At 32.3% G+C, this 22,454-nt stretch overlaps 2 protein-coding genes and 1 long non-coding RNA gene across 8 annotated transcripts; 1 reads left to right on the forward strand and 2 right to left on the reverse strand.

Annotated features, from left to right (window-relative positions):
• On the forward strand, nucleotides 1-2,611 carry LOC105831447 (60S ribosomal protein L32). 2 transcript variants are annotated; one of them, XM_012671579.3, is made up of 4 exons: nucleotides 1-125; nucleotides 311-426; nucleotides 844-996; nucleotides 2,409-2,611. In XM_012671579.3, the coding sequence occupies exons 2-4, from the start codon at nucleotides 334-336 to the stop codon at nucleotides 2,565-2,567; spliced, it is 405 nt and encodes a 134-aa protein (XP_012527033.1). In that variant the 5' UTR covers nucleotides 1-125; nucleotides 311-333; the 3' UTR covers nucleotides 2,568-2,611. The 2 variants fall into 2 exon arrangements, with proteins under 2 accessions (XP_012527033.1, XP_012527034.1); XM_012671580.3 differs by lacking the exon at nucleotides 1-125 and adding an exon at nucleotides 210-229.
• Nucleotides 2,612-2,899: 288 nt separating this feature from the next.
• LOC105831445 (protein pellino) lies at nucleotides 2,900-21,313 on the reverse strand. Of its 5 annotated transcripts, none has more exons than XM_012671575.3 (8): nucleotides 20,427-21,313; nucleotides 11,570-11,767; nucleotides 8,286-8,468; nucleotides 7,968-8,199; nucleotides 5,095-5,301; nucleotides 4,726-5,013; nucleotides 4,306-4,637; nucleotides 2,900-3,097 (listed from the first exon to the last, which is right to left on the reverse strand). In XM_012671575.3, exons 2-8 carry the CDS (start codon nucleotides 11,602-11,604, stop codon nucleotides 2,971-2,973), a joined length of 1,404 nt encoding a protein of 467 aa, XP_012527029.1. In that variant the 5' UTR covers nucleotides 11,605-11,767; nucleotides 20,427-21,313; the 3' UTR covers nucleotides 2,900-2,970. The 5 variants fall into 5 exon arrangements, with proteins under 5 accessions (XP_012527029.1, XP_028048754.1, XP_012527030.1 ...); XM_028192953.2 differs by lacking the exon at nucleotides 20,427-21,313 and adding an exon at nucleotides 18,368-18,586; XM_012671576.3 differs by lacking the exon at nucleotides 20,427-21,313 and adding an exon at nucleotides 18,169-18,356.
• Nucleotides 17,576-18,227, reverse strand: LOC118647627. The gene is made up of 2 exons (XR_004964806.1): nucleotides 18,118-18,227; nucleotides 17,576-18,027 (listed from the first exon to the last, which is right to left on the reverse strand). It is a non-coding gene; the product is annotated as an uncharacterized LOC118647627 (long non-coding RNA).
• Nucleotides 21,314-22,454: the final 1,141 nt, after the last annotated feature.

Raw genomic sequence — 22,454 nt, forward strand, 5'->3', positions numbered from 1 at the left:
AATCTGGGAACGCTACGCATGTGTGCGCAGTCCATGCTCTATGCGATACTATATTCGATGAAAGAACTAGTTATCAAACCTAACCTAATCTTTTATCTTTCTCCTTTACGACATATTAGCGAGTGGTATGTATCATGCAGAGAATCTATATTTTCCATAATAATCGTCAACAAAAAGACGACAATACTTGAATTGATTAATCGTTGACAATTTTTTAAAGTGTGAAAGTGTAATATTTAAAAACAAAATATAAATGAAATAAAATAAAATAATTTATTACCAGAGTGACTTAAGATCACTATTGTTTCAGTGACACGCTAAACAGGACTCAAGATGTCCATCCGACCGGTTTACCGACCTAAAATCGTGAAAAAGAGAACGAAGAAGTTTATTAGGCATCAGAGTGATAGATACAATAAACTTAAGGTAGATCTATCTTTTGTTCTTTTTAATTGCGTGAATGAGTTTGTAAAGTTTGGGTATGCTGTATATTACAGCATTATATTTTTAAACCTATTCGGTACGGTAATCGTCAATTATGTTTAGCAGCTATTAACTAAAGTCGGCGATTATATCGAAGAGGTTAACGCACTGTAATTTTATTTAATGTTATATATTTATCTATTTTAATTATTCAAGTAATTTAATTTTTAACTTTAACTCCGATTATTTTTAATTTTTTTTCTAAATTAAAAGTTTTTTAAATGAATATTTCTTTGTTATTTTGTATTCAATATTATATATTTATATTAATCTGTTAATTTTTAAAGAGATTGGTTCTTAAAATTAACTGTCTTACATATTGTGAAAAATATTTTACAAATTGTATACTTTTTTGTATAGCGCAACTGGCGTAAACCAAAGGGTATTGATAACAGAGTACGCAGGCGGTTCAAGGGCCAGTATTTAATGCCCAGCATTGGTTATGGTAGTAATAAAAAAACTCGTCATATGCTACCAACTGGTTTTCGCAAGGTTCTTGTACATAATGTGAAGGTAAATATTAATTTAAAAAATTATTTGAAAATTATTGCAATTGTGTGGACAAACTGATACTTTAATTATTACTAAAGTTTTTATTACAAGTATCCCTCTATTTAGTATTATCTCAATGTATGAATCTTCAGACTTATGACTGCTATTCTGTTAACTAAAAATGAATTAGTAAATTATAATGAAACTGATTAACCTATCAAAATATCCTATTATTATTGATATTTATTTATAATATAATTTGATAATTATTATTTATGAAATATTTATATCTTGATCTTCATATAAACACAAATAACTTAATCATTACCTTAAAATAGAAAAATGGATAAACACATTTTCAAATTTAGTTTACAGACTATGTTAAATTTACATATGATTTCTAGAGTTAAACACTTGTTTGATACATAATCTACATTAAATATTGTATAATTAACCCTGTAGACTTATTCTGTAACTCAATATTATTATATTGTCATTGCGCAGCTTTTTTGTCATATATAATATGTGCGCAATGACAATATAACAATATTGACACTGTCGTTAAAAGTTACAGAATAGGCCTATTGTAGCGGGATAGATAACTCGTTATCTTGTCGTTATGTGCTCATAATGACAGTTATGCAGATATTTTATATGGTGAAAAAGCTGCGCAACAACAGTATAACGATACCGATACCTTTTAACGAATTACAGAACTGCACTACTGGAACGGTAAACTTATTTTTCTTAACCTCAAACATGAATTATATCATTGTCTTTGTCATGAAAGAATAGACTTATATAGCATATCGATTTGAGTCCATGTTCAAGATGGACTGTTTATAGAATGCTTGGAAAGGAAACAACTTGTGGTACATTTATAATCCAGTGTGGTGCTTGAAGTTAACAAAAATAAGTTTACATGTTCCATGTTAATTAACTAAATATGTTATTTTTAAGAAAAAGTTTTTTAAGATTGATAATTTCTATAATAGCAAATATTATATTAAGAATTATAATTTTGAATTTTATTATTTTTTAAAAAGAAGTCTACAATCTTAGTAAAAAAAAATATTTTGCATATAAATGCCTTATTTAAGACATCAATATACCAGTTTACATCATTAATATACACCTTTGTGATAGCAGCAGTTTGACACATTTAATGCCATATTAATATTTGATTTAATATAAGTTAGACTTGTGACAGAAGTCTTGGAATCTTATAATAGAGGAATACTTAATCAACTTTTTTTCATATGATATAAAAATATATATTACAAAATATTTCAAGATTTTTCATTAATACAATTCAAAAAATGTAAATAATTTGTGGCTGTAAATAAAAAATAAGTACATTATCTGTTTTCTGCAACTGCATATATTGTTTACAATTTCTTAATAAAATATAAACAAAAACTGATTTTTTGCAGGAACTTGAAGTTTTAATGATGCAAAATCGCAAATTCTGTGCAGAGATTGCACATGCCGTTAGTAGCAAAAAAAGGAAGAGCATTGTCGAGCGTGCTCAACAACTTTCGATACGCGTGACAAATGCCAGTGCACGTTTACGTTCGGAAGAGAACGAGTAAGCATTACTTTCCGTGTATTTTGGCAATAAAATGTTAAAAACATATCTCCTGTCTAGTCTTTTAAAATTTCGTAGTATAAGAATGTGTGTGCGTACGTGCGAGTACACACACGTTAATTTTACAAGAACTCCAATCTTTTAATTGTAAATTGTATATATAACAATAACAAGTTTTATTTTATGCATTGCTAGATTTCTTCTATTAAAATTTCATTATATACATTTACCAACGTACAAATTACATAATTATGAATAATGCACAATAAATTACATCAATTCTGTGGCATAAAAGAAAATGGGATATTTTTGTGGGTATTCAATGCGATTTCTCGATTGAGTTTAATAATTCTTATATTTCTTAAGAAGAGTTATTAATTTCTACATGCTTCCATTATTTTTTATTTTCAATCTACATTATCCTGAAAAATTAATTTTACATATCCTGGCGTGCCCTCAAGTGGTACTGCGCAGAAGGGACAAATTGCGATATAGCCGTTTGTGCCATGTGGAATGGCTACTTTTTCCCAATATCTGCAAAACAGAAAAGAATGGCAAATAAGAAAATGGAATCATAAAAAGTTGAGTAGCATATACTTAAAATCAGAGTCGAGTAATAACTAAAAAATTTATAACTTAATTTTCAACTTCAATTAATTATTTTTAAAACCAATTGAAATTTTTTTCTTAAGCTAAAAATTTTAGAAGAATAATACATTTTTGTACCATAAAAAATATTTTTTGTTATTTAACCCATTACCGCTCAACCGATCATTTTTGGAGACTTGCGTATCTCGGCCATACCTCGCGAGAAAAAAATCCCATAAATACATATCTTTCTAGTGGTAAAAAGGCTCTTTCCATTTCTACCATTAGTTTTAATCATGTTTTAACGCACAATCCCCGAAAAATTAATATGGCGGCTCCAATGGAGGTGAAAGTAAACTATTTTCTCAATATTGCAATTCATAATTCTTATTGACAGAATTTTTTTTTTAGTCTGAAGACCGGGAATAATTTTTTATTTTTATTGTGTTTTACATAATGATCAGTTTATATTTCACTCTCGACCCCCATTTGAGGTGAATTTTCGTATCTAAATTAGGGGATGGGGATTGGAGTATTAGAAAAAACAACAAAATTGTTCCATTTTTATTCTCGAGGTTTTCGAAGATGCTCGTTTTGGAAAAAATTCTGTCAACAAGAATTATGATTGCAATATTGAAAAACAGTTGGTTCACTTTCACCTCCATTGGAGCCGCCATATTAATTTTTTCGGGAATTTAAAACTAATGTCAGAAATGGAAAGAGCAATCCTTTTTACCACTAGAAATGTATTTATAGGATTTTTTTCTCGTGAGGTGTGGCCAAGATACGCAAGTGTCCAAAAATGGACGGGTGAGCGATAATGGGTTAATATAATGTACAAATAAAATATTAAATTTATTTAATAATCTATGTTATAATTAAAATTGTAAGTAAAATTTTGACATTTTTATACAATGTTTTTCAAAATTAATTTTTAAAATTTATTTTAATTTTAAGACAATTTTTCTAAATTAATTTTTTTCACACAACTTCTAATATATCTACATCAATTTTATTTTTCTACTCAAGATTATTTTTAATTTAATTTAGTTAAACAAAAATATTATTTTCTTCAACCCTGCTTCAAATATACTTAAAACTTATTCAAAAGCATAAAGCTGTAAAGGATTAGCAACTTTACGTGCATTACTAACTTGACAGTTTTCTCTGTAGCCATATGTCCACAGGGACTAAATGCATAAGTGGGCGGTCCGCAGTCTACATAGAACGCAGGCTCTATTCCCATAGACAATTTGACTACCGCCCCTGCGACAAGGCACATAGGACATCTTCTCGTAACCTTATCCTTTTCCTGACCCCAATCGTGATGTCCTTGTACATGACCGCATTTAAGATAAACATATGGCTGTTGCTGCGTCGAATCCGAAGCTGCTTTACGTGGTATAACCAACGTGTTCAAGCCCACAGGACATTGCGGCCTGCCGGCGTTTATAGCGTCAACTAATTCTTCTAGATCCTGCTTCGTCTTTGAAAAAACATCATGCAATCGGTCAATGTAAGCTACACAATATATGATACATATGTCTAAAGGTATAAAAATATGTAAAAATTACTGGAGATTTCGCGAGGCCTTCAGCAGATCGCCAGAGTAAAGTAGCGCCACAGAGGTCGATGAGAGTACCATCTTGCAAAACATTACTCTCATCCTCGACGACATTACCCTTTTGTTGAGCGCTTCTACTTTCTCTGAGCGAGAAAACTCCGCCGCCCACACTGACTTCTCGCCAAAAACCGCATTGCGCTTCGCCACCGCAGAACTGACCTCGCGGATGCATTATCAGGACTCCGTTCGTCGTAAGTCCATCGATCTCGCGATTCTCCTGCCATTTAGTTGCCTTTTCCTACATAAGAACATTTATAGCTTTTTTTTGTCAAATTAGATGCATCAAGTCATGTATGCGATCAATCGTTCTGAATCTCACCCCTAAAAAAATGTTCCTTGAACTGTCGAAGCCCGCAGCATAGATCCTAGCAATTCTAGGATCCGATCGATCCGCCAGTATCCGACAAGCAAACCTACTGATAGTGCTTTGGGCGACACGTCCTTCGTTAGCGGGTCCGCCATCGCCACCGCCCGCACACGTATCCATCACTACGAAATCGATAGGCGACTCGGACGAACGGCCGATCTATGAATATATGACTTGGATTTATACATCAAATTGCACATTTGATCTTAACATATCGCTTTGCTGCAACGATGTAATATGTGACACAAATCAAAGTGTTCTAGCTTAAGGGGATCCAGGAGTGACAGAGTTACCGACATATTTTTGGGAACTTGAATTTTCGAATTAGAATAACAGAATGTAAAATCCTTTTACAGAATTAAAGTACGAAGGGGACACAAAAATGAAGGGGGCAACGCACGATTTGTTCTGATAAATAAAAAAAAATGTTATTTATTAGTCACCTAACCTAACCTAACGATAATATTTGCTTTATACGAAAAATCTAGTTTATATGTATAAAATAATCACGTCGCCCCCTTGAAAAAACTTTCAGGAATAATATCGTGCAATTAAAAATAAGATTAGAAGCCTAGAAAAAAAGATTCGCATTCCGCAAATTGGAAAATAAAAAAACGAAAATTTAGGTTATGTAAAAAGTCAATAAGTAGAGCAATACAACGAGAAAAATTGTTTTCGTTCCCAATATAAAATTCAATTCATAGATTGATATTAATATGTGTACTTTAACTCTGGAAAAGAAGTTGTGTCCGTGTCCAATCGGGTCTGTGTTCAATCGGGAAATACTACTGTGTCCAATTGCTTATGTGCGCAATCGGTACAGTCCCTACCTATGCATTTTTAAACAGTTACCGCCAGCATTAGCGTTACCCAACGCAAAATTCTATGCTATGTGTTGATACCTGCATAGCGCTTTTTTTGTAAACAAACCACAAGGTCATAATATCGTCTCAAATGAATAAAATTTAGTGTGTGCAAGTTGTTGGTTTTTTACAAATAAGATTTGAGCCAGAAAAATGTTGCAAAAGGAATGAGTATTTATTATCATTTATCTTACAAGTTCAGGTTCAGGTTAATTAAGAACAGATTTTGTCAGAGAAGAAGAGAAGAAAGATTAGTAAAATGGTCAGATCGAGAAGATCACTTTATCATTAACGGAGCAATGCGTAAACAATTGCGCGATAAATTGTAAGTAAAATTTTCTTACACAGCAGTGAAACAATAAAAAAACGTTTGCAAGAAACAAGTTGAGATTACACACACACACACGCACACACACGTACACACACACACGTACACACACACACATGATGCGCAAAATCCAACCAACAACCTCCCCATGGTGCGCGTTGGGTAACGCTAATGCTGACGGTAACTGTTTGAAAATGCATAGGTAACTATGAGACATTACATTACAAAAAAAAAATTGTACAATCATGTTCCTTTTTCGTATTTGTAGAAAAAGGTCTGTATTTTACGAAAATTATCATAAGACTTGTGAAAAAAATTCTTCTACCTCCAAAACATGCAATTTCAATTATGCAATTTTTTGAAGATGCAACAAGTTTCTTACATGCTATTTAAACGCGATTTATTAGTATAAAGAAAAAAAATTAAAAAATAATTATAAGGTTAAAAAGGGCTAACTTTCAGCTTTTTATTGCTTTTTTGCAGGGCGCTGTAGGTTGATTTTTTCACGAATTGTAAGCGATCAAAGTCAAAGTGACCACTTTTTATCCAAACATCGATAACTCAGTCAAAAAAAATCGCACAGCTATGAATGACCACTCAAAATAAAGGGAAAAGATCGCGCTGTGAGACGCAAGTAGCAGAAAATTTTTGCGATTTTTTCCACAGCAGGTGTAACATAGCAAAGTTGTATAAAAATTTTTACTTTTGACGGGTCGAGCTTTATCATTGTGCCGTTTCATGAAAAAAAAAAAGATAATTAAAATCGCCAAAATTCATTCGAAAGTAGAGAGTTTGAGCTTTAAAATGCTTTTTGAAAAACGGAAATGCGATTATTTTTCGCGGTGTTATACTTATTTGAAATTATGCAAAATTTCGATATAAATTTTCGTATGCGCTAATTCTGTTGACCAGTATATATATATATATATATATATATATATATATATATATATATATATACTCTCCAAAGTTTTATTTTTAAAAGATAAAAAATTAACGCATTTTTTGACGGATTTTTCACATCAGTATTACAAGGGTATCAATATCTTGTACATGGTATCACAGAAAAACATAAAAAATACATGTATAAAAATTTTTGATTCTTGCCACTTTACGCATTGTAGAAATATTATAAAAGTATTATATAATAATGTATTAGCTAATAAGAAAAATTAAAGTATAACCAAATTACATTCCAAGGGATTATGGAACTTAGACTCATGATACTCACAAGTGGTCCATAACTCTGAACACAGGCAACATAACTTTACATGTCAAACATATTATGTCAAACATTAAATTCAATTACACCATTCAAAACCCATATTCAAATTATATTAAAATTAAAAGATTAATACCTGTCAAAATTTCAAAGCAATCGGAGAATAACTTTAGGAGATCTTAAGTGAGGAACAAACGAACATTCACATTTTTATTTATGTAGATAATAAAATGTTTTGAAGTTTAGGTTATTCCACAACTACTATAATTTTGATAACAAAGTCAAAAAGAAGAATCCATGTGGAAGTAACTTTGCATAACGCATAAGATAGAGTATGTGTATGTATGTATATATATACGACGTACGTACGTACGTACGTACATATACACATACACATATATTTCGAATTTACCTGAAACATATCCGTTTTCTCATCCTCCGTATATTCGACAATAACAGCCTGCGTTCTGGAGAGTGTGTACGAAATCGAGTGCTGCTTTGTATTGAGGATGGCTTGCGAACTGTGGGGCGTTTTAACGATGTAGTGCTTGCTACGCTTAACACCATTTGGCACAGGTCTTTTGTATAACACGAATTTACTTCTCCTTCTTCCTCTATCACCAGGTGGAAGGTAACCATTGTACCTGTGAAAGTCGTCAAAAAGATTCATTAGTCATTAATCATCAATTTTCCTTTACGTGTATCTGCTTTATTTGCTGGGAATCCTTACCCAAGTATAACTAGTTCACCGTATTTCACTAATTGTTTGGGTTTTTCATGATGATAACTGTGAGATCGGTGTGGATTACCATGTGAATGGCTGTGACTGTGTATATTGCGTGGACTATGAGGTGCACCGACTGTCTCACCTTCTTCCACGAGCAACGGGCTCTCACTACTACCGCCGTCGGATCTAATGTAAAACACATGGTGTGATAAACCGTTCGTACATATGCATACACAGAAAAAATTCAGTATTAAATCAATAATCATTGTTTCACATACAAGCAAAATTGTAAAATCTTTAAAGAATTTGATAATCTTAAACATATAACTTGTTTACATGAAGAAATTTTGTAGTTTTATAAAAAAAAAATTTTATTCAATAATTTTTATTGAATTGGAAGGAACTAAAAGGAAAGAACCGAGAAGAGAAGCGAGAGGGACGAGAGAGGAGCCAGGAGAGAGGAGAGAGAGACGAGAGAGAGAGTAGAGTAGAGAGGAGGAGACACAAAATCTCTCAAAACCAAGCAAAGAGCGAGACGAAAAAGAGAGAGAGAGAGATAGAGAGAGAGAGATTATGATCTAGAGAGAGAGTAGAGAGCGAGAAAAGAAAGAGATCTCCCCCTCCCCCCCTCTCTCTCCCCCTCCCTCTCCTCTCTCTCTCTCTCTCTCTCTCTCTCTCTCTCTCTCTCTCTCTCTCCTCTCTCTCTCTCTTTAAAATAAGAGAATTAGAATTGTTTAATTTTTTTTTTAAACAATCATATTTTGTTCTCTTTGATTATTATAATAAAAATAGAATTAATAAGTGAAATATTAGAGCAACATGTGAATAATATAAGAAATAAGATAAAATGCATTTCTCGGTCGAAGCAAATTTTGGTATTAATCATAATTTTATCTTATTTATTAAATATATTTTTCAGTTCAATAAACTACGTATTGATATGGAAAAATATATTTGGTAATTGAAAGAAGTTTTTATGTTCTTACTAAAACATAAATAAAAAAGCGTTAATTCTTTTAGGGACGTATTTCCGTTGATCAAACATTAAAAAAATCTTCATATGAACATATGTCTGGAAACTCTTAGTTTTTATAGAAAAGAAATTTTATAACAGTGGAATAAAAACGAAGCAATTGATAAAAAATGTTTCTAACAAAAATTATATGATTTATGAAGAATAAACAATGATAAATTAATTTTCGAAAAAATTAATTATTCAAGCTTTAATTTTTTTTAATAGAATTATATATTTTTTTTTACGTAATGATAGTTAATTATTTTGTATTCGCACACACACGCGCACGCACGCACGCACGCACAATGCTATTGACTTTTGAGAGGTGATAATGAAAAATCTTATATGTTTGAACTTTAAACCTAGATCTTTAGCACAGAGCACATATGTCACGACCACCACATTCTGCATATAAAAGTATTAAAATAGAGTTATCAAAAAATCAATAGGATATTTTATACTTTATACTCGCATATTTTGATATAAAGTCAATTGCTTTGTTCAAAATACTGTTTCATAAAATTTCTCTTACATCAAAGACTAAGCATCTAGATCCAGATAAATTTTTCCTCAACTCTGCAGGGATCGCAGTCAAAAATCTGTTAGATACAATTTATTGTTGAATATCACACACTTTTACAAAACACGTTATTGTAAAACTGACGATAACATCACTAGTAATATACATGCGCAGCTACTCATGTGTTTCAAACTATGCACTGGATATATGTAAAACTATCTAAGAAAATATTTTGTTTATGTATCTGTGTTAGATCAGCCGCGACCTCCGTGGGATTAGTATTTAATCGATATAAAAAATACGTTCTTAGAATATTGGATACTTATTTATTTACACTTTTTTTTAAACAGTAATTATTGATTTGATATTATTTTTCGTGTAGGGTGATGCTTTCTCTCTCTTTATACACACACTACCTTTTTTAAAAGATTTTTTATAAATAAATTTTTCGATGAATTTGGAAATAGTCTTTCTCAACCATGTCAGAGATACATTAACTGTAAATATTTTTTAATATTTCAATAAAATCTTTATAATAATGAAACAATTTTATCCCAATACTTGTACTATTCTTAATTATTCTTTCTAAACTTCTTAATATGTAATTATCAAATTTTCTTCTATTTTAAATAATTATTATTGATTCTCGCTTTTATTTTAATTTTTAATACATAGCTAAAAAGATAAGGTAGTAGCGTATCACTCTATACAGAACAATGTGACAAACTCCTGAGATATACATATATCTATTAATTCTTTGTAAAACAATCAATGTAACATAGAAGAATCAATATATTACATAGTGGTACTGTGAATTTTATGAAACCCATAAAGCAGTGAGAACTCACATTTGATTAAAATTTTTTTTAGGAAAGAAAAGATGAATCCTTTAAAGAAACAATCCAGTCATAACAGCCCTAGTTAGGAGATTATAAGAGTAAAATGGAGGATGAATATATAATCATTTAATATATGTGTTGCGTGAAAATTGTACAAATTAAACTCATTCGCTGAGCGTTTCACTAAATCTTGCATAATTATAGCTTCCACCCAGGAGAAGGAGATTTTGGAGATCATTTCATTTTGGAGATTAAAACGGGATTAATATGTTAATAGTAACCATGGAAAAGTTGAACAGAAGGATGTCTGTAACTGCAAATATTTTCCAAAAATCCCAAAAGCAAAAAGATATCAGATATGTTTAAGATGTACAACCAAGTTTTCAGTACTGAGGTAACTTTGCATTAATGTAGCTTAACTTTATAAAATCTGTTGTTACAAATTACCCCCTACCTTTTCCTAGTTTCAAAAATTAGAAAAAGATAGAAAGCACGTTAAACCGAGTTTAAAATTGAGTTACATTGATGCAAAATGAGCCTTAATATATTCGCATCAGCTAATTTACCGGACAAATTTCACTTTCTTCCATATTTCACATCAGAGATAGCAGCAAGAAAGCATTTCAAATTTGCCGATTGTGCGAGTAAGAGAAGCGTTTGGCAGTTGCATATATCTGTACAGCCAATCTGTTTCTTTATTTTCTACAAAGTAATTCAATTTACAAAAGCTTATTTTCGTTTTTTTTTTTTATTTATTTATTTATAAACGTGTAATAACGCGTTTCGTGTTTTTTTTTTACAAATGGTGCACTCTATAAAAAAATTCAAATCGCAAATCTGAAGTCATACGTGATAGAGAGAAGATAGATTTTTGTGGCTTACGTAATTAATTGTAAACCGTAGGCTTACTTACCGCGAGGGGTATGGAATGCGTTTAGTTACTGGCATCCTCCTTTCAGTGGGATTTATAGACTACTACTTCCACACACATGGTACTTGAAAGGGTAACTTGGTAAGGACGGGCAGTCTTAGGGATCTTCACGCGGTTGCAGACACAAATCTGAGCGAATGCATTTGCACGCGGCAAGCTCTGCGAATTGGCAATTATGATCTGCAATGAGAAATATTCAATATAAAGATCATAATTGACTAATAAGGACTTTTTTTCTCTACCTCCATTTGCGCAAGGTAGGTTGCCGATTCAATTTTTTGCATAATAAAATTTTCCAATATCTATGAAAGTGCACGCGTAGTCATCCGTCTTTATGCTAACTGCTATTGTTAACCACTTAAAAATTCTCCACTTTAGAGTTGCTGAATTGGAGGATTTCCTCCGAATTTAGATTCTGTTATTACTGGATTTTTAAGGAAAAGATAAAAAAACTAGATATTTCTATATTTTCCTATAAAAATTCTCCCTAATTTTTTATCCCAAAAAATCCCCAAGACACAAAGAAATAAAAATGCATTGCAAGATACAAATTTATTACCTGAACTTAAAAACCTATTTTAGCACAAACAGCTAAGAAAGTGGTTATATTTTCCTCAATCTTGTGCACGTGAAACCGAACATTTGATTCGCAATGCATGCAACCGACACGCAGTGTATTCCTACATTTGTCATAAGTAAAAAATTACATAGAATAGAATAAAAAGCGCAGCATTGAGATTTTTCATTTTTACTTGATAAGATTTCTATTTTATTTTAGAAAAAATTTCTTGAAATCGAGTTCCAAGATGAAAATAAATAAATTGTATTTTAACAGTACACTTTCGTTTATTTTTATTTAAAAATTAATTTAGGAACTTGATATTTCCATTAAAAAAGATTCAAAGTAACATCATTGAAGCATATATCCATTTCAGTTGAGATTCTTAGTCTCGTCAAATATTATTAGTTTCTATTGCAAAAGTAAAATAGAATAAATTCAACTAAACGTTATGTAGTTTCAGTAACAAAATATTTTTTTCTGTAAACCTATATTTTAACAATTAACAAAATAAGCAACTACAATTAACTGTTCCAGTTTTAAGAACACATTTTAGCTGTCACAATTATATTTTTTCATTATGTAGCTAATTCTTTCTTTGTGTACGATAATAATAAAATCCAAATTTAGGAGAAATCCTTCAATCAGGCTGTTTACTTCAATTCTCTTAGCTTTCACGGAATACGCTACTACGTTGATAAAATTTCCACATTTTAGGACAAAGTCTATGCGTTAAAAAAATATCTTCCGGAAAAAATTCGTATATCTGACCTTTTATAAAACGTTAAAATAAGCGGGAAAGAATAAAAAGTCGTTATAAATTAAAAGTTTTTTACAATTTAAATTTGATCCAAAAATAACATCCATTATGTTAGAAATCAATACAGCAAATAAGTTAATTTTTTATTATAAGATATTGAATAGTAAATATGCGAAACAGATCTACATAAGTAACAATTTTTAATGTTGCTATGTTTTTCTCACTATAGTAAAAATTAATATAAAATTTTGTAATATTTATATCTCTAAAGTTTTTTAAAGTTTGTTAAAAAAATATTTCTCAAACTAAAATTAAAAAGACTTTATTATTATAAGGTTTCATTATTATTAGTTAATTTTATTTTTCTTTAAAACCATAGTGATATATAATTTATTAATTGTGACAAAAATATTTGGTAAAACTGTATAATAGGGGCCTATACAAGAAATTAATTGAAAAGTAGTAAATCTTATGTATTTTTGGTCCCTGAATCTAAAACTGTTGGTAGAATTTGGGGTGGCTTGTATTTTTTAAGATATCGTCATGAAAATAACAAAAAACGTTAAATACTGCGTTTAACAAAGTACAACACACACGTTTACTTTACATGCGAGTTTATTAATATTACGGTAAAAGTGCTGAATGGGTTTGCTTTGTGTAGAAAGTCAATGAAAGGGCAAAAACCAAGAAAAATGCTGAGCTCAAATTTTCAATTTTTCAATTGTATTTGATTAAACGACGTCCACGCTTGTACATACTGTACTACATAGGTTTGCGACTTTCCATGCGAAACAAGATCCACGCTGTTCGTTTCCAATGTTTTCGCATTATCCAAATATAATTACCGACATAAAATTGGTTGGGTTAGAGTTAGGAAAAATTACGGGGAAGGGGTGCAGAGGGAGGGGCGGTGCCCTTCCCTCGCTCACGCGTTTTCTGAGAATATATATATATATATATATATATATATAGTGTGTGTGTGTGTGTGTGTGTGTGTGTGTGTGTGTGTGTGTTGTACTTTGTTAAACGCAATATTTATCGTTTTTTGTTATTTTTATAACGATATCTTAAAAAATACAAGCGACTCCTTAATTCTAACAATAGTTTTGGATTCAAAGACCAAAAATAGTATAGACCCCTATTATACAGTTTTACCAAATATTTCTTTTGCATATAAAGCTATATAAATATATTTAAATATTATATATTAATCATTTTTTATAATTTTTGCGGGTTTATTCTACTGGATAAGGTTCGAAAACTGAAAATCACGGTTTTTTCACCCATTGGATTTTTCCGGCCAACCCTGATACCATCATTCCTATAATTTCAATACGGATAATTTTATGCTTGATAGATGCATGGTTCAAAAATAAAATTAATTTGTGTAAAAATTTTTTTGTTGATGCTGTCGTCCCTCCCTCTCGTTTACGTTTATTTCTAAATTTAATCAAATTTGGCAATGCGAATTGTACAGGTTTTTATCGAATCATCCTCAACTTTTCTCTATAAACACCTACACACAATGGGCCATTACGACTGCTGTTACAATAACTAATAATACATAATATACATGTCACAAAAATGCTATCATAGCCTTATTCCTTGCTTTATTCAAAATTATTTAATAGTTCAGTAATAATTTGTGAAATTAAGGGGATCCTAAAACAAATTATTGACGTTTTTTATTAGAAAATGTTTTGGCTTTGAATTACAAATTCTTTTAAACAATTAACGTATTAATACACACGCACGCGCGCGAGATATATAATTTTTTATTTTATTTTCGTTTTGAAGCTCAAATTGAGTATCCTACCATTTCCTCTTGTGTTTTATTGTACATAAAAAATCTGTGAAGTTTTCAATTCTATAAAACCAATTAAAAGAATTTTGTAACATCGGTAATTCAACCAGTCTAGAATCGCCTTAGAAGTACCAATCTTCCCACATATAACACATGTAAACACCAGCATGAAACTAAAAATGTATACACACAAAAGCTCGTTTAATTTTCTTCGACACATTAATTGCACATATAAAATAACGAGGAATTACACAAAAGACATCAACTCCTTTGCAATAATAATTAAAATTTTTTAACAGGACAATTTTTCAATAAGAGTAATTAATTCGATTAATTTAGAAAAATAATAATTTTATGGATATTCTTCACTACGTTCTCGTGCATTCTTCTATCTCACAACGAGTACGAGCACTCGCGACAAAGGTTCAGAATGGAAAGTCATGCCGCGAGGTAACTTTCGGTTTCAACAATAGCGGACAATTAGCGTCCGTGTGTGAGTCATTACAAAGAATGAGTGTTAGTAAATATATTCAAACTACGATCAAAATATGCTTATCGCGCGCAAAATAAACACACGTCGAACGCAACCGCGCTTAGGCAGTGCCGTATGACATTATATTGTCGACGATGACCTAAAAAGCTATATATTTCGTCCGTCACACTCGCGCAATCAAGAATGAAGTGACTCTTGTTATTAGCCGCATTGTCCATAAATCTTCGCTAGAATTTTGTTCATGATTTTGTAATCATCGGACCACGAAATCGGTATGTGTTTTACTGGAGTTCAAATTTTCTGACAGTCGTTAAAAAAACAATCGTAAAAGTAATTTTTCTCCGAGTTTTGCGAAATTTTTTCTCGCATATTCGACTCAGAAATTGAATATACCGAAGTTACGACGTTGTTGTTTGTTTTACAATAAGTTTGTTTATAATAAGTTTTCTTTTTACAACGATGGTTTTTTTATCTTATAAATACACCTATACATAACAAATTAGTATCAAAAACAATATAATTTAACAATTGTTGTTTCATATATAAGCAAGAATTTTTGAAGTTTAATAAACTTAAATTTCAAGAAAATATTATGTCTTCAATATCTATCTATCTATCAATCTATCAATCTATTCAACAACCATCTATGTATCAATCTATTCAAAATCTATTATAAAGTTATGTAAAGAATATAATATATATATATATATATATATATATACGTATATAATTTTAATAATATTAAAAATTTCTAATTATTGATTTAAAGATATTGTTTTCTTTTTCCTCTTCAACATATTTTTCTTGAAACTAAAAAATTTTACAACAAGTAAAATATTTTAGTTAGCGAGTATTAAATTTGTTTAACACTATATAATTTTTCATTTTAATATCTATACATTTCAAAGATAAAAATATTTTACAATATTAAATAAGAATGTTCTCTTTTTGTGTAGATTTAAACTTTTTATGATTGAAAAATAAAAGCAGTACTTTCGACTACCGGCGTACACAGAAAGAGGCACTTGTTCCTCTCTCAAATTGTGGCAAGAGAAAAAATTAAATTATAAAAATTATTTTTATGATAAAAAAAAGTTAAGTAAACGCTTGTTGGTAGAATGCATGGTTCGTACTTTACTCCTTAAAAAAGATTTAAAAAATTATTAAAGAAAAACTAATAAAAAAATAAAATTAGCAAAAATAAGAAACTAAAATTTTGGACCCACTGAATGTCTTTTAAGAGTTCTTTTAAGAGTTTTACAAGAATTTTACTTTTCAAAGTGAACTAAAATCTCGATCAAATGTGTGCAAATTTTTTACTTTACTAAAAAAATTTTTTTTAAATTTATTCACCAATAATTTTATTCTCTTAAAGTCCAAGTATTAGTAAAAGATTTGATTCTATATACAATAGAAATTATTTATAAGTACTTAAAGTTCAAATTCGCTCTAAAATTCGAAAATAATCGATATTAATTATTTCGCAAATATAATGCATAATATATTTTTTTCTTATGAATATATTACTGAAATCTTATACTATTACAAAAAAGGAATTTTTATTTTCGGAATATCTTTATTTTCAAAATGTAAATATTGAAATGAGAAAACATAATTTGTTTACCTAAACACATTTTATATACTGCAGTTTTACCCAGACAAAACTATATTATCATTCAATAACAATTTTAACGAATTAAAAGAAAAAATATGAAATAAAAAATAGAAATAAATCTATAAATCAAGAAAAAGATCTTTTTAATACTATTATTATTAAAACAATCATTAAATATATTGTGCTCTTCACGCACGCGTAATGACTGTAATATTACAATTGGCGCGAGGCACTACCGTGCCGCTTGATAAAAATATAATTCATCGCTAAACTTTAAGATTATTAAATTTTTTAATGATTTTATACTATTGTTTATATATGATATATAATAATGATTACTAAATAGACCATATTAGTTTTAATTCAATACTTTTTTCGATATAGAAAATAAAACTGGATTTATTGGATCTGAATCGAGTTTTTAATTGCATATTGAACATTGATATCTTCATGTCAGCTTTTCTAGGCCTCCAAAACGGCGTGAACATGAGCTACTCTCGCGGAAGCGGAGAAAGGCAAGATTATGAGGAAGAGAAATGAAGTGCGCGATGAGCGTGACCGACGAGGCTTTAGCTTTCAAAATATTAAGCGAACTGACAAAACTTAAATTTCGCACGGACACCTACTTACTCGCGGAGCATTCCACGACAACGCATAGTGAACCGAAATAATAAAATCAGTAAGTTAAAAAATGAAATAATTTTTCTATCCAAGCTAAGCTGAGAAAATGTACTTTAAAATTAAGTACATATCTTTAAATCGATTAACATGTTTTTATTGATTTCTTTCGTCATCATCACATGAACAATGCTGTAGTTCTAAAATTGTTAATGAGACATTGCTTCTGTTTGCCTTAGAATTGCACAAGGTGCAATCTGGTGTTATCTGTAACACTGTCTGGTTTATGCACGTTAAACCTGACACATTTATTATAATAGTTGTTTTTCGCATAGTTTATAGGACTTTACCTATACATGTATTTTCTATATCCTCATCTTAATCAAACAAAAATACTTCCTATAATCATAATTTTGTTAAACTCCATAAAAAAATGACCGTATTTTACTAAATAATTAAGTATTATTGCTATATTTTATTTTTATTTCACATATCTGTAAAGGAATGCCCGAAAGTGTCAGTTCACGAGATACACCTCTTCATGTTTTTATGGCGGAGTGTTCATCATCATTCACGGAGCATTTATCATTCCTAATTGAGCATTATTTTAAACAACATAATTAAACACAATTTTCAAGAAAAGATATTAATTATTTTGTAACTCCTTTATAAAGAATAGACCTTGGGCATTCAAATTTTCGAAAAAATGTCGTTCAATCATCGTTTATTTACATTTAATTGTATCTTAAAATGCATATATGAATGTCGAGTTGTTATCATAAGAGAAATATCGTGTCCACTGATTCCGATGGTTCAATTCACTGTGCGGCGATCACATGGCAATGTAATCCAGCAGGGTATAGTTGGTGGCGGTCGAGGGTAAAGATAAGGGAGGAAAGGAAAGCATTTCGCACACCAAACCGATATTTACACTACACTCGTCCGCGTCTCCAGGAGATAACGTTACTGCGACGCGACGCGACTCGGGCGAGCTCTTCCACGAGCGTATCCTGTGTATTCGGTAAACAACACTGACCCATACAGGTGTACGTCTTTGCGTGTCTTTAATACATGCGTATTATATTTGTATGTGCCGCCAACGACGCAGTATCGGTTGCAGATAGGGAAATCGCACGGTGCACTGCGGCACGTCGATCGGCGTGACACGATTGTACTATCGACCGCGCGGGAGGGAGAGGAGAAGGAGGGAGGGGATGATGCTCCTTCTCTCCTCCACCTCTTTCTTCAACCACTCTTTTATTTATTTTACTTGAATTTTTATTTTCTCACCATTTTTATTATATAAACTTGGTTGCTAATATATATTCGACGAGCATGATAGATATTAACTAGTCGTGAAGTACGAATGGATGGTGTAAAAGATGTGTGTGTGTGTGTGTGTGTGTGTGTGTGTGTGTGTGTGTGTGTGTGTGTGTGTGTGTGTGTGTGTGTGTGTGCGTGCGTGCGTGCGTGCGTGCGTGCGTGCGTGCGTGCGTGCGTGCGCGCGCCCGCGCGCGCAAGAAATATTGTAAACAGTTCCTATTTCGCGCCAAAAAGCTAAAAATTTTATTCTCTCTTGTGTTCCTTTTTTTAAATTTTTGTTTAGTTTATCATTACCTATTGTATAAAGAACATTGGTTCACAACATTTCATATTTTGGTATAAATAAATGTGCGTATTAACCCTCGGTCTGTACACTGACCCCAAAAGGGAACAGGCGAAATTTTTTACTTGTGTAGGCACAAAACTGGTGATAGGCAAAGCTTGGTTCTCCTCCCTAAAAAAACTTAGTAATAGTAGGTACTCATACCCCAAAAAACACTTCAATCCGGTACTAGTTAAAATGGCAGAATGTAAACTTTTTTCAAGTGTTCCCAAAAAGACCCAGTGTACAGACCGTGTTAGTATTTCGTGACAGTAAGAAATATTTAATTTTGGTATTTTTCTTAATTATTTTGTTATTTTTATCATGTTTTTACTTGAGTTACAAGTATAATTTGCTTTTTTTAATCGATAAAGACAATTTAATCACAATGGCCTCTTGGACACGTCTAATCGCTTGCGTATTTTCTATGCCATGCTTGATTATGCTGACATAAATTCATCATTTTATACTACTTGCGACAAAAAATCTATTTTTTAATCGGTGTGACTTTTTGAAAGACTTGGCTTTCAATTTAATAAAGCCACATTTGTAACGTTTAGAAATAAAAACATTAAGAAGCTATTTGCGTCATACAATTCAAGAAATTTTAAATAATGACGATGACTCTACTCAGGCTTTTAATCCTAATACAAAAATGAATAAACGAAAAAGATATTCTGTATGTCGGTCCGCAGATAATAAAAAAAAACGTGGTTTTGTATTATGTATGTAGCGGGCCAATTTACAACGATCATTGCAAAATTTTCTGTTTAGATTGCGCATAAAAACATAGTTAATATTATTATTACTTCAATTTTGATCATTTTACATTATATATAGCTAATTTTTTTATGATAATATATTATAATTTTTTATAATAAAAAAAGATTTGTGAAAAATTATCATTTTATTATATTCTCATTACCCGAATAATATCTATTTTCAATCATGCATATAATTATACTTTTTGCAACCAACACATGTAGAACAATTTTTTTCTGAAGTCATATTTTATTATAAAAAACCTAAAAAAATTTCTCTTAATAATTTGTTATCAAGTTATGAATTTTTTTACGAAATTCCATTTCTTGTCAATCTCGGTCAAAATTCTATTCTGTATTTTCGTTTGTTAATTATGTTTTGTTTCAGCGTTTGCGTGGATACAATTCTAAAGTGCTTAACAAATAACAATAACATCAATCCTCTCTCTCTCTCTCTCTCTCACACCACACACGCACACACACCACACACGCGCACGCACGCACGCACACACACGCACACACACACACACACACACCACACACAATTTTTTTAGTTTTGAAAAGGCTAAGGATAAATAATTTACCTTATCACCATCGTGGCACTTTCTGCATTCGATTACGATTCTTGCAACGAGAACCGCGAAGAGCACAATTAAGAACGTTCCTCCTTCGTTGGGAGTCGGATACTCTTCTCTCTATCTTGTTACCCCTCTTTTCCTTTCCGACGAAAAAAGTCCACCGACCGCGAACACAGATGATATGTACGTTGATGAAATGCACGCCGCCCACGTTCACTACTCCATTCTCGTCGGATCATCGCGATCAGTCATATTTATTAGCGACGACGGCGACGGCGGCGACGACGACGACGACGACGGCAGCGGCGACGGCGACGGCGACGACGATGGTGACGACGACGAGCTTCGGGCAGAACGGCGACCCATGATCGCTCGTGTTACGTGAATGTCATATCGATTTACTAGCACCGAATTCCGTCTCGCGACACCTTTTCGCGTTAGTCTCTCGCTTCTCACAGCGTTGTTTCACTTCCCCTCCTGTTCGATTGTCGCACACGTTTGTTTTGCACGTCGCGTGACGAAATGACAATGACGACGACAGCGACGAGGTCGCGGGACGCTAGCTGCGCCTCCACGAAGCACGGCAGCACGCACGCATGTACGCACGCACACACGTGACACACAATAACACAGCACACACACGGCACACGCACGTACACGCAACTTCCTTCGACGCAACTTGCCGAGCGCGAACGTTGGCGAACGTATATACGCGGTAATTCGGACAATACTTTTCTGAATCAGCGCACGCTTAGATCGTGAAACGCGCCGCGTTCTCTTTTTGGTCTTCGGTGCCTCGGTCCCTTGTATGTATTACGTTGAAAAAATCAGATCGCGGTGCTCCGATCTCGTCCTATACGTTTATGTTCAATGAGTGGGACGCCATGTTGTTGCGATCAGCTAAGCCCGCTAAGCTGTCGAAGATACGGAGTGCGATTGGCTTGTTTTCTTTTGGCGCGCGTGCATTAGGCGGTAACGTGCATTTAGGTCGGTATTCATAGTCGAATCTTATTTTAAGATCGTCTCAAGTAATGTCTTAAGATGCTAATACGGCTCTGTGATTGAATGATGGCATCTTAAGACTGTACTTAAGATGATCTTAAATATAAGAATCGACTATGAATACCGGCCTTAAGGGCCATCTACAATGGAGAGTCGTAGGCCGTAGCAGTAGTCGTAGAAAATGTCTTCACTTCGTATTGCTTTACTGTTTACAGCAGACATTGAGCCAATTCATTGCGTGCTTACGATGAGCGTTGGGGCATTCGGGATTAGTTTTTGGTCGCCTTTCTTTGATGGCCGGCTTGTATGTTATTGCTACGTCGTTTTTATTCTAGACAGCATTGCCGTAATTTTAGTGCTGTTACGGCTAAAACACTCCATTGTAGATGGCCCTTTAGAGACCCTATAATCAGAGATTCTGGCTACGCAGCTTTTGTTAAATTTTGTGAAAAAAAAATATTAGCTCGTTTTATTCTTTCTTTTCTATCTTTTTTTATCTCTTCCTTTTTTTTCATTTAGGAGTTACCGAGAAATGTGAACCAATAAAAAATGGTCCTCTTGTGACAGCCGCACAGACTTTTGCATAAAGGTGCCTTTTCATGCTAACCCTTGACCCGCGCCTTCGGCCCCCTCTTGTACTGCCCCCCGCGCGCGCGCGCGTGTGTGTGTGTGTGCGTGCGCGCGCGCGCGCGTGCGAAGCATTCTCTGCACCACATAGGTTTGCGACTTTCCACGCAAAACGAGATGCTCGAGATTCTCATTAAATACATACACATTTGAATTTCGCGCTCTTTTTGCATAATTATGCCTACACATGTTATGTCTACAGCTAAAGGGCATGCAAATGTGAATGCTGCGCATCACTGGCGCCGACTTAGGGGGGGCAGAGCACTTTTGGCCCCCCCAATAAAATTATTGGGGGGACGACGTCCCCCTAATAATTTTTAACTTTTTGAAAAAGTTTTTTTTTAAGAAACCGCGCGCACAGCTTAAGCTCGTATCAGACTACCAACTAAAAATAAGGAAAATAAG

This window comes from Monomorium pharaonis, chromosome 10 (genome assembly GCF_013373865.1).
Source record: "Monomorium pharaonis isolate MP-MQ-018 chromosome 10, ASM1337386v2, whole genome shotgun sequence".
NCBI lineage: Eukaryota > Metazoa > Arthropoda > Insecta > Hymenoptera > Formicidae > Monomorium > Monomorium pharaonis.